The sequence below is a fragment of the Vombatus ursinus genome, unplaced genomic scaffold, assembly GCF_900497805.2.
Source record: "Vombatus ursinus unplaced genomic scaffold, bare-nosed wombat genome assembly UNPS02014801.1, whole genome shotgun sequence".
Taxonomy (NCBI): Eukaryota; Metazoa; Chordata; class Mammalia; order Diprotodontia; family Vombatidae; genus Vombatus; species Vombatus ursinus.
Genome location: NW_020954579.1, coordinates 15,822,480 through 15,842,178, shown reverse-complemented (window position 1 = coordinate 15,842,178; position 19,699 = coordinate 15,822,480). Strand labels below are relative to the sequence as shown.

General features: G+C 42.3%; 1 protein-coding gene across 1 annotated transcript in view; it reads left to right on the top strand.

The window, feature by feature from the left end:
* CDR2L (cerebellar degeneration related protein 2 like) overlaps positions 1 to 18,829 on the top strand; it is a 22,430-nt gene extending 3,601 nt beyond the window's left edge. Inside the window, exons 2-5 of the mRNA XM_027873035.1 lie at positions 10,639 to 10,751; positions 13,245 to 13,393; positions 14,439 to 14,603; positions 16,037 to 18,829. Of these exons, the coding sequence (XP_027728836.1) occupies positions 10,639 to 10,751; positions 13,245 to 13,393; positions 14,439 to 14,603; positions 16,037 to 16,937 (1,328 nt within the window). The 3' untranslated portion in view covers positions 16,938 to 18,829. The remainder of the gene's footprint in view (positions 1 to 10,638; positions 10,752 to 13,244; positions 13,394 to 14,438; positions 14,604 to 16,036) is intronic.
* The last annotated feature ends 870 nt before the right edge of the window (positions 18,830 to 19,699 follow it).

The following is a 19,699-nucleotide window of genomic DNA, read 5'->3' as shown; positions in this document are numbered from 1 at the left end:
AGATAGATAGATAGATAGATAGATAGATAGATAGATAGATAGATAGAGGGCACAGGGTGAGTTGAAGATGAAAGGGTGATATCTAAAAATAAAATTAAGGGGTGAGAAGGGGAGAAGGAGAAAGGGAGAGGTAGAATGGGGTAAATAATCTCACATAAAACAAACAAGAAAAAGCTTTTATAGTGGAGGGGAAGTGGGGGAAGGTGAGTAGAAATGAGTGGATCTTATTCTCATCAGATTGGTCTTAAGGAGTGAATAACATACACACCTAATTGGGTATGGAAATCTATCTTACCCTACAGGAAAATAGGGGGGAAAGGGATGAGGGGGGGGAATGATAGAAAGGAGGGTAGATGGGGGGTGGAGGTAATCAGAAGCAAACACTTCTAAGGAGGAACAGAGTCAAAAGACAGAATAGAATAAATGGGTGGGGGAGGGGAGATAGGATGAAGGTAAATATAGTTGGTTTTTCACAATCTGACTACTCTGGAAGTGTTTTGCATGACTACACATCTATAACCTGTATCGAGTTGCTTGCCATCTCAATGAGGTTGGGTGGGGAGGGAAGAAGGGAGAGAATTTGGAACCCAAAGCTTTAAAAACAAATGTTAAAAACTGTTTTTACATGCAACTGAGAAATCAGATATACAGGCAGTGGGGTATAGAAATCTATCCTGCCCTACAGGAAAATAGAAGGGGAAGGAGATAAGAGAAAGGAGGAGGGGGGTGATAGAAGCTAGGGCATATTAGGGGAAGGGGTATTCAGAATGCACACAAGATGGAGAGAAAATTTGAAACTCAAAATCTTGTGGAAATGAATGTTGAAAACTAAAATTAATTAATTAATTTAAAAAATAAAATAAAAATGCATTAAAATTTTTTAAAATGCATTCAAAGTTCATTATAATAGGTCCAGCCACCACTGTCCTTTTTTTTTTTATTACAATGCTGGCATTATGAATAAGATGGCTACCCAAGAATCATGTCTCTTGGACTTTTTTAAAGGTCACAGCTACTTAATAAATCAATATACTAAAAAAAAAAAATAAGAAAATCAACCAACTTAGATCTTATTTTTCCCCTTAAAAAATTTTTTTATTGACATCTTTTTCTCTTCTCCTACTCCTGTTGAACCCTGTAACAATGAACAATAATTAAGTAAAAATTAACAAAAAAATAGCATCTGATTTCATATGCAATTTTCTATACCTGTAGTCATCCACCTCTGTACCAACAAGAGAGAAGCAAATTTTGTCATCTCTTTTCAGGGAAATTGGTTATTCAGAGGTCATATTGGTTCATCAGAGGTCGGTATTCTTTTGGTACTGTTTTCATTTACACTATTTTAATCATTGTGACATGAAAGTAAAATACATAATTTTTATTTTTAAATAGTATTTTATTTTTTCCAACTACATGTAAAGACAATTTTTAACATTCATTTTTTTAATACAATTTTTGAGTTCCAAATTTTCTACCTCTCTCCCTTCCTTCCCTCCTCCCTAAGATGGTAAGCATGTTGATGTAGGTTATATTTCCACATTAGTCAAAATACATTATTTTAAAAATAAATGAATGGGTGATTTTTAAGATCCAGATAATCTCTAAGGACTTTCCAACTCTAAAAGTCTATGTATGACCCTGTGAAATTCCTTCCACTATAGCTCTTTAAATTACTCCTACTACTAGTCTCAGAAGGATTCAAGCTAGCTACCTAATACTGAGCAATAATACAGGCTATCCTTTTAGCAGCCAAAGAACCTAAGAGATAAGGGAAATCCAAACTGAATGATAGCATACAGAGAATGGTCTAGGATCAGAAGCTCACGGAATACTAGTCCTCAGGATCCAGGTCTTTTTCACTAATGGTAATGACAGCCCTATCAATTAATAGCCCTTAGCCCTTGGATGTAGAAGATAGAAAGGAAGAGTGAAGAATGGAAAGGGTTGTGGGGGAAGGTCCCATAAAATCAGACTTTTGGAAATGAAGTTGTCCCTAAAAGGCACACCAGATGTTTTATTATTGAAAATTACTTTTCTGAGAAAAAATCTGAACATTGTGTAATGATAATGCCCAAGCTTGCCCATGGAGGAGATTAGAGGAAATATACCTCCCACCCTTCATTTCAGAGGTGGGGGACTATAGAGCTTGAATATTGTAGATTGGTTTTACTAAATCTGTTTTTTTAAAGCTCTGTTACAGCGAGATGGCCCACTGGGTAGGGAAGGACATAGAAATGAATGTGATGTAAAAATTTTTTTTTATCAACAAAAACAAATTTTAGTGACCTTTTCCACCTCTCTCTCCCAACCCCCAGTGTGGTTGTTACACCTCATTGTTTATTGTCCTGACCAAATAGATTATTAGGTTAGGTTCTATCACCTCTGTGACTTTGAGGCAGGTCCCTGTTCTTATTGGTGGGGGGATGGAGGGGAAAAGAGATCCTAGATCCATGCTGTGTCCCCTCTGTCTGCTGCCTCAAGCACCTGTAAAAATAGAAAAGGCTATTAATTATTAAGCATCAGACACACTTTCCCCTTCCTCCTGACCAAGCATGGAGAGAGCTATAGGTACCACTTTTGTTCTCAGTAAAAGGTGGCTGCTGAGTCATGAAATGACAAGCACTTGTACCAGTGCCATGGATGATTCCTCTTCTCTTCCAACCTTTGACTTTAAGCCTATAGTGGCAAAGGAGAATCAAACCACCTTAATATAGAAAGATCTTAGTATCTTAGTATCCTGCCCCTAGTGTTATCTCAGAGATGGCCCAGACTCTAGACCCATGGGTTGCCATTTTTCAGGTCCTTAGGTAGGACTTTTGTTCTGTTTACATGGACAGTATCAGTACTTCTTCTTGAGTGAGTCTCACTGCTTTTAACCCTTTCATTTCTTCCTTTTCACCTCCTTTTGGAGGTAGATCTCCTTTCTGAGACACAGTGGCATAGTCCATAGTACCCTAGACTGGAAGTCAGAAAGACCTGCGTTCTAATTTTGCTTCAGGTACTAACTAGATGTATGTACTAACTGGGCAGATCAGTCAACCTGAGTCTCAGTCAATCATTTATTAAAAGTCTATTAGGTGGGGGCAGCTAGGTGGCAAGGTGAATAGAGCACCAACCCTGGAGTCAGGAGGATCTGAATTCAAATCGGACCTCAGACACTTGACGCTTACTAGCTGTGTGACCCATAGGAAAGTCACTTAACCCCATTGCCTAGCCCAAAAAAAAGAGTCGATTAGGTGTCAGGAACTATGCTAGAGATACAAAGAAAGACAATTTTTTTTCAAAGTCCCTGCTGTCAAGGAATTTACATTAAAATTATTTATAATATGTAAATATTGTAATAAAATGTGAAAAAATATTTATAGTATGCAAATAATTAGGGACATGCAAGGTATATACAGAGAATATGAAGGTAATCTGAAAGCCTGCTTATTGTTGTTCAGTCATGCCCCGCTCTCTGTGACCCCATTTGGGGTTTTCTTGACCAAGATACTAGAGTCGTTTGCCATTTCCCTCTCCAACTCACTTTACAGATGAGGAAACTGAGGCAGACAATAGTTAAGTGACTTGCCCAGGGTCACATAGCTACTAAGCGTCTAAGAAGGCCATATTTGAACTCAGGAAGATGAGTCTTCCTGATTCCAAGCCCAGTGCTCTATCCACTTTGCCACCTAGCTGCCCTGAATGCCTGTTTTCCCACCTGTAAAATGGACATAACACCTCATAGTTGGGAGACTTAAATGAAATAAGGGGATGTTAAGCATTTTACAAGCCTTTAAAGCACTATATAGGGGCAGCTAGGTGGCACAGAGGATAGAGCACCGGCCTGGGAGTCAGTAGGACCTGAGTTCAAATCCAGCCTCAGACACATAACACCCACTAGCTGTGTGATTCTGGGCAAGTCACTTAACCCCAATTGCCTCACCCAAAATAAATAAATAAAACTACATAAATGTGAGCTATTATTATTTCTCTCTGGTCCTGACAGCCCTGAAATAAAGTCTGTCTCCTCAGGTTCAAGCTTTCTATTCTTGGTCTGTCAGGGTCATTGTGTTAATGGCAGTATCTCCTCCAACTAACTCTCCCTGGGCTCCACACACATACAATTCTTCTACTGATTGTCTTCTAAACATGCTCAGCCAGAAAAGGGTAGAACTATATTAGCTGATAAAATTACCAACAATGCCCTTAGCTCCTGCTTACACAGTAAGTAGTTCATGAAATATCCTACATGGACTCATGGCTTAAATTAGCTTGACACAGTTTAATTCATTAATCAGACTCTTAAGAGAGTACTTTTTACTTTTTTTTTGCTTCCAGATTAGGCCCAATTCTTGGTTCCTCAGCCCTCTCTACCAGGTCCATTCAGAGTCACATGTTGAGATTATTCACTCTGCAACCCCCATGCCCTAATTCAAGGATCCTTTTGTCCCCCAAGGGTCTTTCCAGAAGTAAGTTTCTTTTTTCCCTGAACCATTTCACCCCATTTGTGGGTACACCGTCCACAGTCACTTCCTTTAAGCTGGTATTCTTCCTCTCTAGCATTCAAACATTTTCTTTAATAATGATGATGATGATAAAAACAAGTGAGGTTAATGCACACTTTTTCTTTTTACATCAGCCTAATGCCTACAAATCCACATCAACCCCACAGACCAACCTCAACTGGCAGTTGAACAACTGAACCCTCTCTTGTAATAAGGGAAGACAATTAAAGGGAAACAACCTAGTTAATCCATCATTTAACAAACATTAACTGCTATTTGCCTCTGTTTCCTCATCTGTAAAATGGAGATAATAATAGCACCTGCCTCCCAGGTTTGTTGTGAAGATCAAATGAGATAATATTTTAATGCTTAGTAAATTTTAAAGTACTATATAAATGCTAGTAGTAGTAGTAATAGCAATAGCAACAGCAGCAGCAGTAGTGGTCAAAGAAATCAGGAAAGTCTTCATGTAAAACATGATGCTTAGGTTGTGTCTTGAAGAAAAAGAAGTATTCTATATTCAGGGAGTACATACCAGGCATGTGGGACAATCTGTGCAAAGATGTGGAGATGGGAGATGGAATGTTGTGTGAGGAACAGTTTGGCTAGGTTGAAGAGTTTGGGTGGGAAAGTCACGTACCACAAACTGAAAAGATGGGTCAGAGCAAGGCTGAGAAAACAGCTTTAAAAGCTAAACAAAAGAGTTTTTATTTTATTCTAGAAGCTATTAATAGGATGCTACTTGAGCTTACTGAGTAGGGAGTGGTCTGGTCAGATCATGCTTAAGGAAAATCACTTTATAGCTGCTACAGGATAATCCAGTGGTGGTGATTTATTCAAAATGTTCTCCTTCCAGTGGTTGGCTGGTAGCCAGTCGTGAAATTCTAGACTCTTGATCTACAAGGTTATTGCCAAGGTGACAAAGTGGAGAAAGTGCCAAGCCTGGAGTCAGGAAGACATTTTTCTGAGTTTAGATTTGGCCTCAGATACTTACTAGCTTTGTGACCCTGGGCAAGTCACTTAACCCTGTGTGCCCCAGTTTCCTCATCTGTAAAATGGGCTGGAGAAGGAAATGGTGAACCACTTCAGTATATTTGCCATGAAAACCACAAAAGGGGTCACAGAGAATCATGACTGAAAACAATTGAAAACAACAAAAAAATTCCATTTCTCAGGATGGCTACCTGAAAGCCTCTGCACAGGGAAGAAAACAGCAAGGCAGAAAAAAACTTGCCAGGGGCTCTTTTCTGTGAGAACTTACTAGGAAAACGTCTATACCAGCTGCTATGTGCTTGTAGTCATCATTGCCTCAGGGAATGGAGAGATGGGGAAGGAGAGGGAGAGAAATCCATTCTTCCCTGTGATGGAAGGGCAAGGGAAAGAAAGCACTAAAAAAAAAGCCCTAAATAAGAAAAAGTGACTGAACATTACTCTTATAGACTACCGAGTGGGTTGGAGTGGCTTCCAGGACCAGACAGTCAATAATCTTCAGTAGCAAAGTTTTAGGGTCAACCACACTCATCGGGTGGCTGTCCTTCAGCCTGCTACATAACCCATTACCATATATTCGTTATCATCATCCCTAGTTCTAAAGTAATCCAGGAGTATCTTTGTCTGTCTGTATGTTCTGTGAATCAGAGATGAAGGAATGCATTCCAGGCAAGTGGGACAGCCAGGGCAAAAGTGTGGAGATGGGAAATGGAACATTGTGGGTGAGAAACTGAGAGGAGGCTAATTTGGCTGGATGGCAGAATGCAAAAGGTTGAAAAATATGTAAAAGGCTGGATAGATAGGCTGGGTTAAAGTTCTAAAGGGCTTTAAAAGCTTAGCAGGGTAGTTTATGTTTGATTCGAGAGACAATAGGAAGCCACTGGAATTTATCAACCAAGGGAGAATAAAGTCGTCAGATCTGTGCTCACGGAAAATCACTTTATAGTTTATAGTAATTAGTAGTCCTTATTAATTACTAAAATTGTAACCTCTTTGCCATTAATCAGGTAGCTCTCAGCACCTACCCAAGTTTGCTAATTTTTATTTATTTGATAGAGAAATCTCTTTTCCCATAAGCAGTTACTCATCTTTCTCTATATGAAAATTCTCAGGCTCCTAGCTTTAAATAAGCATCTATTATTGGTATACAATTTATTAACAAAGTAACAAATAATAACACAAAGCCATAAATCATTATTATTTATAATATTTTAACAGTGAGAAATATCACAGCCAGTCACCTCTAACCATCACTTCTACCCTTGACTGCTCACTTTTGAAACACAGTCCTACCATTCAGCTTTTCAGGATACCAGTTAAAGTCTCTCCTTAAGAATCCTCCTCTTTTTTATTTACAATGCAGGGTGTCCCAAAAGCCTTAGTGCAGTTTTAAGCTTTGATAGCTTGGGATACCCCATATGAGCATTACACATATTCCTCTCAGGAAATAAATTCTTTCTCTATACGCTCTGTTTCCAGCCATGACAGGAAAATGGTATCTTCACAGATGACAATTAAAACTCAATTTCTTTGCAAATTATTAGAACTCGATCCCCCACTGACTCCTCAGGAAATAGTGGTTAAATCCTCATTGCCACACGTTTTCCAAAGCCTCTTAGTTTTTATAGTATCTGGAGAAGAGGCTGATATTGAAACTGATTTTACACTTAGATGCAACTCCCCAGATGCCAACCCAGCAAAGAGCACTGTCTCGGTAGCAAAGAACTAAAATGACTATGCAGCTCCATGAGAAGTGCCTCTTTCTGACAAAGTTCCTTGTTCTGTAATATCATCACGTGAATTGCTGGTGCTTCATTGATCTGAGGTAGTCCAGAATGATTTCCTCACCAACCATCCCAACACAGTGACATTTATAGTCAGTCCTGTGTGCCACATTTTGATTAGGATTTAGATTAAACTAAAAACAACCAGAGGGTAGAGGGATGAGGGTGGTGAGGGACCTCAAGGTTGTACTGTGTGAGAATCCATTGAAGGAACTGGGAATGTTTGGAGATGGTAGCTGTCTTCATGAGCTTGAGGGATTAGGTCTAGATAAATCATGTGGAAGAGGGATTAGGCTTATTCTCCTTGACCCCAAGAGGCACAACTGGGAAGAATAGGTATTAAAAAAAATTTTTTGAGCTTAATATGTGGGGAAAACTTTCAAACCGTTGGAGTTGCCCACAGTTAAAATGGGTTTCCCCTTTCTAAAGGTAGGGACCACCATTTTCAATGTATGTTGTAGAGATTTTAGGGGTATGAATTGTACCAAATGGCCTCTGAAGTCCCTCCTAACTCTATGATTCTGTAAGAGTCTGCCCAGTAACATCGAGGCCTTCCTCTGGTTCTTTTAATATTTCGCTATGACACTCAAGCTCTGTCATCCTTCACTCTGTCTATACGAGCAGCCCCTCTCTTCCGCTGGTCACACAGCTCCTTCGTGTCTTCTTGTCCCCACTTGTCGCACACAGGTCATCAGGTATATCCGACACTCCACTATACCTACCGTACATATTCCCATTGCCCTTTGGGCCATCTGCAATTTTGACTCTAGAAATTGTCATGTTACATTATTTCTAGATATAGAGCATCACTAATAAGTGATGGAAGATATCGCTATTAAGGAGATGGGATGTGGTGGCACCAAGCAGTTTGGGATCATTGAAGGCATTACCCAGTTTCCCAAATATGATCCAGTCTAATTACTTCCTATTCGATGTCACTTGTGCTCTTTCCATTCTCCCGGTTGCAGCTCTTGTCCAGGATATGGATGCTAGTGGACCAGCTCAGTGAGCTTGTGTGATCTGAACAATGCGTGTTTTCCATCTGCTTGGGTTTTTCATATGGATGGTTAGGCTGATTACCATAACTGTGTCTTCAAAAGGATGCGGAAGTTTTGCATAGTCCCAGGGCTTGATACAATTATCAAGGAGCATTTGGAGAATCTCACCTTAATAGACAGTCCTTCTATTTGGATTCTGGGCAATAGTAATAGTAATAGCTAACATTTATAAAGTGCTTACTATGTGCCAGCACACAATTACATTACAAATACATACATTACAAGTATTATCTCATTTGATTTTTACAATGGAGGGCGGGAGGTGCTACTGTTATTCCCATCTTACAGACAAAGAAACTGAGGTAGACAGAGGTTAAGGGACTTGCCCAGGGTCACACAGCTAGTAAATGTCTGAAGCCAGATTTGAACTCAAGGTCTTAGGCCCACCGCTCTCCCCACTGCACCAGCCAGCTCCCCTGTCAGAACACTAATACTAGGCAACATCTTAAGTGTCTTCATTTCTTATGCCTCACTTGATTTTAATACACAGTAGAACCATAGTCAAAGGTATATCTACAGTTGCAACTGTCTTAGAATCTTGTGTGATTTAAACATGTGAATAAGTGACATCTTGTTTGAGGAGAGCCTTTAAGACTGTGTGTTATTCTGATGAATCAAAATGTTTTTCACCAAACCAGCACAGAAGAAGCTAACATTCTTTGTACTGCTCTATCAGGTGTGTGACTGAGCATTCAGTCTGCTATAGAAAATCTTGAAACCTCGCCCTATTCCCTTCCCATATTTTCATAAATGATTTAATAGGCACATAAATCATTCTCAAAAAGATTTTCTAAAAAAGAGGAAGTAGACTCTGGATTGGTGCTTGTGTCTTCTCTGGTACCTCTGCAGAGAGGGCATGTACTTTGTTTCTAGTTCTTGGCTACTACAAAAAGTTCTGCTACAAGTATTTTGATATTTGCCTTTCTTTTTATAACACTGACCTCCTTTAGGTATATGCTAGGCAATTGAATCTCTGGCACAAAGGGTATGTACATTCTAGTCACTTCCTTCCAACTCTCTTTTCAAAGAACAGATTCAGGATGTAGAAGTTTGAAAAGTTTCTGAGTAATCTACAGATCTTTGTTTCTCCTTTATCCTGTACTTTCTCCTCTCTTTTCCTTTCCGTCACTCAGGCAGGTGCTACTCATGGGCCCAATTCCATCACTGATTGGCAAGAGAGTTTTGACCTCCATTTCTGACATGGGATTGTTTGCTCCACTCCTTAGACAACCTGGTAGCACTCTCTCACCCCCAGGGAATCAACATATTAATGCCAAACTTAGTTTGGACACTTGATTGGTTTAACCCACTGCAGCTCAGAACTCCTAAACTCAAGCAATCCACTAACCTTAAAGGGGGAGGGGAGATGGGATGGGACACCACCCTCTCCAGCAGCTTAGATTACAGGTGTGTATCACCATGCAGACTACTCTTATTTTCTAATATTTGTTTTTGCCATCCTCACTTGCCTTCCCATAGAAGTCACCAAGTGTCCAGGTATATTTTGTTTTAGTTTGGAGAATCTTATCAAGCTCATAGAATTTCTCATCTGCAACGGATGTTGATATATAAGCGAGAGTTATGTTTATGATAGTCTGATTGCTTATGCCTATCATGGGTGCTGCAAGGCAAGATGGTTATGTCCCATGAAATGATGTGACTGGGCTGATAATGGAACTCATCTCTCCACTTCTCAGCAAGGAGAACCCATGAGCCACCCTATATAACTACAACTTCTAATTTCATTTATACTGAAAATGCCAATATGGATATGCTTCAACTCCTCAAGTGGTATGTCAACTATCTTGACATAACAATCACATGTTACAAATACCAACGGTTAAGGTTTGTAGTCAACGTAAGAACTCTGATTCTTAGTCCCTTCTGTTCACTTTCCCACAATTCTACCACAATTTATTATGAAAGAACAGTACTGAAAGCTGTTTTGTATTTTTAAATGGTTCTGTGAGTCTCCATAGATGAAGACTAAATTGAGCAACGGCCATTGTTCTAGTGATGTGATATGAGCAAGGCCATGACTAAGGGAGATTAACTTGGCAGATGTGGGTAGGATGATTTGGAAGGGGAAGAGATAAGAGGTGGAATGACAAGTTAGGAGGTTATAGCAATAGTCTAGATGGATGGTAATGAAGACCTGTACTAGGTTAGTGACAGCAGGAATAGAAAGGAAGAGATAGAAATGGGAAACATCACTGAAATCAAGTCAGCAGATCTCAATAAATCCATGACGTGGGAGGGGAGGGAGAAAGATCACCCCAAGGTTACAAACACGAGTGCTGCTTTCAACCTCCTCAGACCTACATTTGGCAGCAGAGCTGGGGAAGACGCTGTTGGAGCGGAACAAAGAGCTAGAGGAGTCCTTGCAGCAGATGTACTCTACCAATGAGGAACAGGTGCAGGAGATCGAGGTGAGGAGGCTGGGAGACTGGGTAGCTATGGGTAGTAGAGAACAGCAAGACTTGCCTCCTCCTCTCCACTTCTAAGGCTTCACTGGTTGTTGTTGTGTTTGTCCTTCTTTCTCAAAGAGGACCATGACATCAGGGAGCTGATGACATGACTTGCAATTGACTTTGTTTTGAATGAGGGAGGGCCATGCAAGGTCATCAGCCTCACTTTCTCCTCCAGAGCCACCTGAGTCCAGTGGTGAGTATAGATCAGGACAACTGAAGATGGCCCTAGATGCAATGAGAGACCTTGACCTTTGTAAGCTAAGGTCTTCTTAAGTTCTCACTTTGATTGAGGCAACCATTCAGTGAATAGGCCTCTTTAAGGAGTGAGTCAAGGGATGGCCCCTTTAATAAAAAAAAAAATCAAACTGGCTGGGGAAGATCCTCAGATTGCTCACCAAAAGAAAAGCAGTTTCTATTTACGTTCACTCTGAGCCAGGAGGGCCCAAAAAAATAATCATTAAATGACGCTTGGGCAGAAACCTATTGTTGTCCAATCTCTGAGCTCCAGAGGGAATTGAGTTTAAATCTTGGTCTTTTAGAGGAAAATCTAGCCAGTAAACACCAAGTTAAGTAGGCAGCTTTTGGCCATCAAAATTTACCTTCCACTTGTATGGTCTGATGCTGAGTGAAGTGAGCAGAACCAGGACAACTTGTACACAGTAACAGCAATGTTGTGTGATGACTAATTTTAATAGACTTAGCCCTTCTCAGCAACACAAAGATCTAAGACATCTCCCAAGGCCTCATGATGGAAAATGCTATCCACAAAGAATAAAGAATTATGGAGTTTGAATACAGATCAAAGCATACTATTTGCTATTTTTTTCTTCTGTTGTGTTTTGTTTCCTCTTTCTGGTGGTTCCTCCTATTGGTTCTAATTCTTACAACATCACTAATGTGAAAATATGTTTAATAGGAATATATATGTATAGCCTATATCAGATTGCGTGCTGTCTTGGGGAGGGAGGGGGAGAAAAATTTAAAACTCAAAAGCTTATGGAAGTGATTGTTGATAATTCAAAATAAATTAATTTTAAAAAATTTACCTTCCTATGGGCAGAACACTCTCAGGTAAGGGGACGGGGAAAGGGACAGGAGAGGAGAGGAGAGGAGAGGATAAGCTGAGTTGCCCAACTGGAACTGGCCAGCTGGGTCCCCATTCAGGCAGGTCGGATTACTCACAGGTTGTGTTTGTCCTTCATTTTCAAAGAGGACCATGACATCGGGGAGTTGATGACAGGACTTGCAAATGACCGTCTGTCATAAAGTTGCTAGGGAGTAACAAGCTGTCATCTTAAGGTGGTCATTATTAATAAAAACATTATTTGCATTTGAGTGGAGAGGAAATTAATTACTTAGATTTTCTCCAACTACTCAACACAGAAAGCCAATATCTATCCATTTTTCAGAGGGGCACATGCTTTAAGCCAAAAGGATGTCTTTGGAGCCAGTTAGAACCACTTGGAGAGAACCATTTGTTAAATGTTCGGTGTGAGTATTTACACCTCAGAAATTGGTAAATACTACAAATCAGGATTTGATTTATCGTTTTGTTGATTGTCTAGACTTAAGAAAGTAATGAAGAAAATGTTAATTCAGATTAAGTTTAAAAGCATGGCGTGCATAGTTTTTGGGGGGAGTTTGGGGGTTTGTGGGGAGCACCTGTTAATTAAACATTCATCAGGACTCTTCCATTTATGTAGGACTGAAAAACTATCAAATATGGAACCTCTCTTGAATCTGGACCAAAAGTACTTGGAAAGTGACTAGGTTGGGGGGAACTACATCCTAGGTCATTTAATAAACTTATGGAAGTGATCCTCTATCACTGATTTTTGGGAAATTTTGGAGAATCAATGAGATACTATGGACTTGGAAATATCGTTCTGATTTTTGAAAGGAAGAAGGCAGATAGTTCAAACTATAGGTTAGGGCTTCACTGGTAGAACCACAAGGAACTAAAACCTTTTTTTTTTTAATTGGCCAGGACTCTGTACACTTCCCTCCCTCCATTCTTTCAATATTTAGAGGGTAACTTATACTTCTCTGTCTTCATTGGAGTTTTGTTATCACCCTTGTAATCTGTTTCAGAATCATATTTCAAAATCAAGTAAATCTAGTGATTTGAGGAACTGTAGCAAAAACTTTTCCCCTGCTTTTTAATAGAACCACTCAGTTCCTCCCCCAGAGTATCAGGAGAGACCTCAATTCAAATCCCAATTCAGCCACTTACTAGTTGTATAGCCATAAGCAAGTTACTTCTGAATGACTGGAGTCTTAGCATCCCCCATCTATAAAACTGGATTAATAGTATTAGTCATAGTATCCAGGCTCACAGGGTTCTTGTGAGAAGCAAATGGGTTGATGTATATTTGCAAAGCACTTTGCAGTCTTTTAAGGTGCTATATAAAATGTGTTGTTGTACCCTTACCAACACCATCCACAACCCAGTACCTGACAAAACAACTGGACACCCTGCGGCAAGTGAATGAGCAGCATGCCAAGGTATATGAGCAGCTAGACGTGACCGCTCAAGACCTGGAGCTGTCCAACCAGAAGCTGGTGCTGGAGAGTAAGGCTGCCCAGCAGAAGATCCAGAGGTGAGGATGTGCTTGGTGGTCGTGGCGGGGTTCTGCAGGTGGAGGGGAGATGATGCCCTCCTCATGGGGATGTATGTGTGTGATACATGTTTACATAGGAGCCTGTGCACTTAGGTACTGGGGAGCGTACTTTCCTCTGGATTTTGGTGTCTGGGGCAGATATTGTGGAGGAATTTTCTTCTTAGGACCAGATCGAGGCATCCAGGCAAGAGCCACCGTGAGTGGACTGCTAGATTTGGGAGTCAGGAAGACTTGAGTTCAGATTCTGACTCAAATATATCCTATATGATGTTGGGCAAGTCACTTAACTTCGATCTGCCTCAATTTCCTCATCTATAAAATGGGGGTGATAAAGGCATCCACATCCCAAGGTTGTTGTGAGGATCAAGTAGGATCACATCTGTAAAGTGTTTTGTAGCCCTTAAAGTGCTACATAAAATTTTATACAGGATATCCCAAAAGTCTTAGTGCAGTTTTAAACTTTTTCTCTCTGTCTCTCTCTCTATATATATATTAGAGAGAGAGATAGATATACACACAAATATGTGTATATATGTATATTGACACATATTACACATATTAAAATACCCTGCATGTATTCATATATTTATTATTTTATATAATTTGTATTATACATATTGATGTGTGTATGTACATATATAAATATATACAATACACAGATAGCTAGATAGGTGAATGTATATACACATAGGTGTGTGTCTATATGTATATATACTCTGTGTATATATACACATATATTCATAAATATTTTTAATGCATAGATAGATAAATAGACACACATACTACACACATATCCATTTCAGGGCTGACCCATTGTTCTCTTATTCTACATCACCCCCTAACCTAGAAAGAGTTGCCAACATTAAGATTCCACACTTGGTCCTTCTCTCTGCAGGAAGATGCCTGGATGAGGGCCAGGCACAGAGCTGACCTTCCCCTCTGTACTGTTCTTAAAGACCCAGAACTAGAAGAAAGACATTATAATAGGATGAACAGCTTGTCTGATTTTTTCTCAATCCTTTAGCCTGACAGAGACCATAGAGAGTCTTCAGACCCAGGTAGAAGAGCTTCAGGGACAGGTGGAAGAGCTCAGGAGCTTGGAGCAACTGCGGGTCCGAAGAGAGAAGCGGGAGAGACGTAGAACCATCCACACTTTCCCTTGCCTTAAGGAATTATGCTCCAGCCCCCGGTATGTTGGAGGCAGAGGGGGAGGAAAGAAGGGTACAAGAGCAGAGTTGGGACCTGGGGAATAGAAGGGTATATCTTGGCCACTGATACCTTCAGGGTCTTAGGAACCAGAAGGAGTCTCAGTGTCTCAGACCAAGCTCTGAAGACAGAGAAGGGATGGCTTTCTCCTAGATGTGGCCTGCTACGAATAGAAAGGACAAGGCTTTAGCTCTGTAACTGGAACAGTTGGTTTCCTGAGAGACTGTTCCCACTGAGATAGTTAGCTCTAAAGCATGTCTTTTTCCTGGCCATCTTTCCCTCCACCTTCCCTTTTACTGTCCCTGCAACTGCCAGCCATCCCCAGGCAATGACGTTGCCCCTTCATGCACTCTGTCACATTATGCTTAATACAATGCACTCCTTCTGCACAGTGCCTGTTTCTCTGATGGAATGGGGTGGGGGGCACCCTGGGGAGGGAATCACCTCCACCATGTTTCTCCTTCATTCCCAGAAATATACCATTCTTAGGGCTCTCCTTTCCCCAGGGAGCTCTACCAAGACATTGCTGAATGCTTGATTGTATGTGAGGGTGATTTTCAAACAGTAATTTTCAGCTCTTTTCTCCCCCACATCTGACCACTCTGTCTAGCCATAGACTGAAAGATCTTCTCAGCTGAATAGGGAAGTATTGTATTAGAAGGATTTATATGCAGAGGGTACCATGTATGTAACTGTACACAATTAAAATACTATCTTGGGATTCTTTACTTATCAGAGTCGAAAGGACCTTAGAGATCACTCTGGTCCACTGAACTCAACAAGTTTATAGCTTGCCAAAGCAGATACATAACAAGCATTTTAATGACATTCATTTCATTTATTAAGTGACTGCTGTATACAAGTGACTGTGCTAAGCACCGAGGATACAAAGATGAGGGGCTCACAATCTGCTGGAGGTTGGAAGGGGAAAATACACATGTATACAGATAAATGTAATCCAAAGTAGTATGTGGTAGGGCCAAAGGACAGAGCCAGACAAAATGCTTTAAGAATATTTGAGGAGAAAAGAATACTTTGGTTTGGATGGATCAGAAATCATGGAGGATGGTGGCCTTTGAGCCTAGCTTTGAACAATGGCAATGCACATCAGACTCAATACAAAGTGAGTTAAACTGATACAGTCCATGGCTTCTGAGAGTTTCCAGTCTAAGAAAACACAGATTATAAAGAGAAAGACGTTAAGATATATTAAACACAAATTATTTTCATCACCTACATTTAGTGAAGCAGTGAAAAATAAGATATTTTTCACACAGGCTAGAAGCTGGAGAAAGTCTATACCCATCCACATTCTTTAAAGAATTCTTTACAGAATAAAGCGTTCTTTGGCTGGGCATTTTGTAGGAGGAAGGGATTAATTACCATGATCCCAGTGACCCAGTTCTACCTTCCCAGGTATGAGGATGCCTTCCGCTTGCATAGTTCCTCAATGGATCTGAGCCCAAAGCCCTTGGAGCGGGAGAACGAGCAGCTGCAGGCCATTGTCAGCTCCCTGCGTTCCCAGGTGAGCCAGGAGAAGCAGCGGAAGGAGAGGGCGGAGCGGGAGTACACTTCGGTGATCCAGGAGTACTCGGAGCTGGAGCGGCGGGTATGTGAGATGGAAGGCTGCAAACTTCGGGTGCAGGAGCTAGAGGCCGAGGTGCTGGAGCTACAGCAGATGAAGCAGGTGAAGACGTACCTCCTGAGCCAGGAGGACAACCTGTCCGAGGCCTTGCTGGAGCCTCTCAACAATGCGCCGGAGGCAGATGATCCCGAGCTTGGCGGGGACGGGACAGCAGGTAAAGATGGGGTCCCGTCACCAGCAGCCTCCCCCGGTCATTCTGTGCGCAAGAGCTGCAGTGATACGGCCCTCAATGCCATCATGGCCAAAGACCTGGCCAGTCGCCACATGGGTAACTACATCCTGCACGCCAACAGCGTGCGCAAGCGGGGCATGTCCATCCTGAGGGAGGTGGACGAGCAGTACCACGCTCTGCTGGAGAAGTACGAGGAGCTGCTGAGCAAGTGCAGGCAGCACAAAGATGGGGTGCGGCACACCGGGGTGCAGACCTCCCGCCCCATCTCCCGAGACAGCTCCTGCCGTGACTTCCGGGCCGGGGAGGAGGGCCTGGGGGAAGAGTGGGGAGGGGGGAAGCAGGGCGAGAAGAGCCTTATTCAGCACGTGGAGGCTGTGGACAAGCGGCTGGAGCAGAGCCAGCCTGAATACAAGGCCCTCTTCAAGGAGATTTTTTCCCGGATTCAGAAGACCAAGGCAGACATTAATGCCACCAAGGTCAAGACCCATAGTAGCAAGTGAGCCCTGCCTGCTTCCCAAACCCCCTTGCTCTTGCTCCAGTCCTCTTCTTCCCCCCAGGATACAAGGTACCCCCACCTCCTTTCTCTAGCTCTCTGTGAAAGGGAGCCCTTTCCGACTTCCGAGTTGGAGTGTGATTCTATCACTCCAAGCTGGAAGGGCTCCCTGCAAGGGTTGGGAGTTGGGGAAAGGGAGAAACCTCGTAAGAGGACACAGTAGTTTATGATGGTTCCAGACACACCTAAGGAATACCCCTCCCCCATGCCTGGGGTGGGGAGCAGGAGTTTGGGGAGCAAGAGGTAGGAAGACAAACTGACCCCATTTCTCAGGAGCTCCCGGTCACTCTTTGTGTCAGCCTGATGAAGCATCCCAGAGTTTAATAGCCAGACATCCCAGGGGAAGTCCCTCTCTCCCCAACCCTCTGGCTTCCAGGCCATGTAGCTGGTTCTCAGACATATGGCCAACTTTCTTTTCAAAGCCATTCTGGATCTGGGGAATTTTTTTTTGTTATTATTCTAGCTTCTTCCCCCCCCAAGACTGGATGCACTTGAAGTGAAACCACCCAGAGCTGCCTCCTGCAGTCCTGATTGGTTTCCTGGACCCACACCCAGCACCCTAGCTGGGAACTCCACCCCAAACCCAGGTTTTTCTTCACTCCATTTTGGCATCGGCGTTTGGTCAAGGTCATCCCTGTCAGGTTGGAGACAGACAGCCCCCCCTCTAGGCAGAAAGCCCCCTCTGAGAGAAGAGAGGGCCCCTGCTGTCACCCCAGACCTGGGAGCCAGCTGTCTGTGTCCCCTGGGATGTCCCGGCTACCCCTCAGGAGCCAGCCCAGCACCGTTTCTGTAGCAAGTGAGCTCTGGGGAGGAGGAGGAGAGACCCTCACCCAGCTATGAAGGAGCTGAAACTCCTCTGCTTACTGTTCTCCAGCCTTTCTGGAAAATGCCTCTGAGGGGAATCCCAACTTGAGGGGACACCCCTCGTGGCAGTTGGGATCCCTTGACTAGCATTGTAGCAGAACCACTTCTTTCTCATCCACTCGTGTGGTTTCTTACCTTCCCCACCCCAGACTTCACTATGTCTGCCCCTATCTCAGGGACTGTGATATCTCATTCACATACTCCATCCAGTGCCCACTCCTGGGTATATACAACCAGCATGTTACTCGAGCTTCAGCTTCTAGCCTGTCACTCCTGGGGCTAGCCTGACAGACTGTCCCCCCATACAGTATTCTCCATCCAGTGGGAGAAAGAGTATATTTTGCCTCCTGAAAAATTCTTACTTTTCACCAACATGGTTCAGCCTCCTCTCTTACCTTCCTTTGCCCACTTGATTTGGGGGTGTGGGGAGGAGGGGCTTTGACTCTCTTCTGGAGTTAACTCTTCCTGACTGGCTGTTGCCCCTTTCTGGTTCAGTCTGAGAAGATCCAGGGATTCACGGCCCTGCCTCCAAGCCACCAAATTTGAGAGTCTCAATGCTGTCTGCTGACCCCACAAACATTAGCAGCCGTAGAGCCTGATGGAGGAAGAGTTGTCTGGCTCCTATACTGGGAGCTCCCATGCCTTATTTATTTGTAACCAGAAAAGCAGTTTTCTTAAGCATCCCTGAAGGCACCCAACCTACTCTTGAGGCATCACTGTGATGGAAGCTAGTGGCTCTGGTCTTTTATATTCCCTTGGTTTTGAATCTTCACCCTGTGGGGCAGGGGAAACTCCAGTCATTTGTGCGTCTCTTCTGGCGGGGTAAGGGTGAGGGTGGGAAGGAGGAACTCCATCCTGTCCAGGCTCCAGCACACTAGCATCCTACCTACCAGCTTCACCTTTGAAGTATACATGAGAGAAATATATTTACAAATGCTTTATTCTCTTCTTAAATTAAAAAAAAATGCATCAGTATTCTGAAAGCAAAAGTTGCCTTCAAAGATATGGATCCTGTCTGTCTCTGTAACATTCACACATACACAACCCTCTGTTTTATTAGAAAACTTTATAGCTCAGGCGTTCTTAATCTTTTTTGTGCCATGGTCCCCTTTGGCAGTCTGACAAAGCCTATGGACCCCTTCATCATCGTTGTAAATGTGTAAAATACTGATTATATTGAAATACAGTTATCACAATTGCAAAACAAGTTCACCAACCCTAGTTAACAGTTCCTGTAATCTAGCTGGAAAAGGAGGGAGACATAATACCCATTTCTCTGGTGGACTGCTTCTACGTAATTCCATTCTCCAGTGGAATTTCTTTTTTTACTATTTAAAAAAAACCAGGGGCAGCTAGATGGCACAGTGGATAGAGCACTGGCCCTGAACTCAGGAGGACCTGAGTTCAAATCCGGCCTCAGACCAAACACTTGACACTTACTAGCTGTGTGACCCTGGGCAAGTCATTTAACCCCAATTGCCTTTAAAAAAAAAAAGTGTTTTATTGATGTTCTGTTTTTTATGCTGCAGTCACTTTCCATTAAACCTAGCCACCTGGCTACAGACACACTATAACCCTCCCATATAACAAAGAAAAACAGAATTAAACAAAGACAACCTTGTTTGATGCCATATGCAATGTTCCACGTCCATAGACCCCTACTTTCCTACCAAGAGAAGGAAGTGTTTCATCAGTCCTCCAAAGCCAAGACACAAACATGATTTTGAGAATGAGTTTTCCTTCTCCCTTTTCATTTCTGCTGGGCTGGCTAAGAGACAGGCAGAAGGCTTTTGAGGGAACACCTGCTGTGTGAAGAATACCAGTTAGAATAGAGGAACAGGTAAG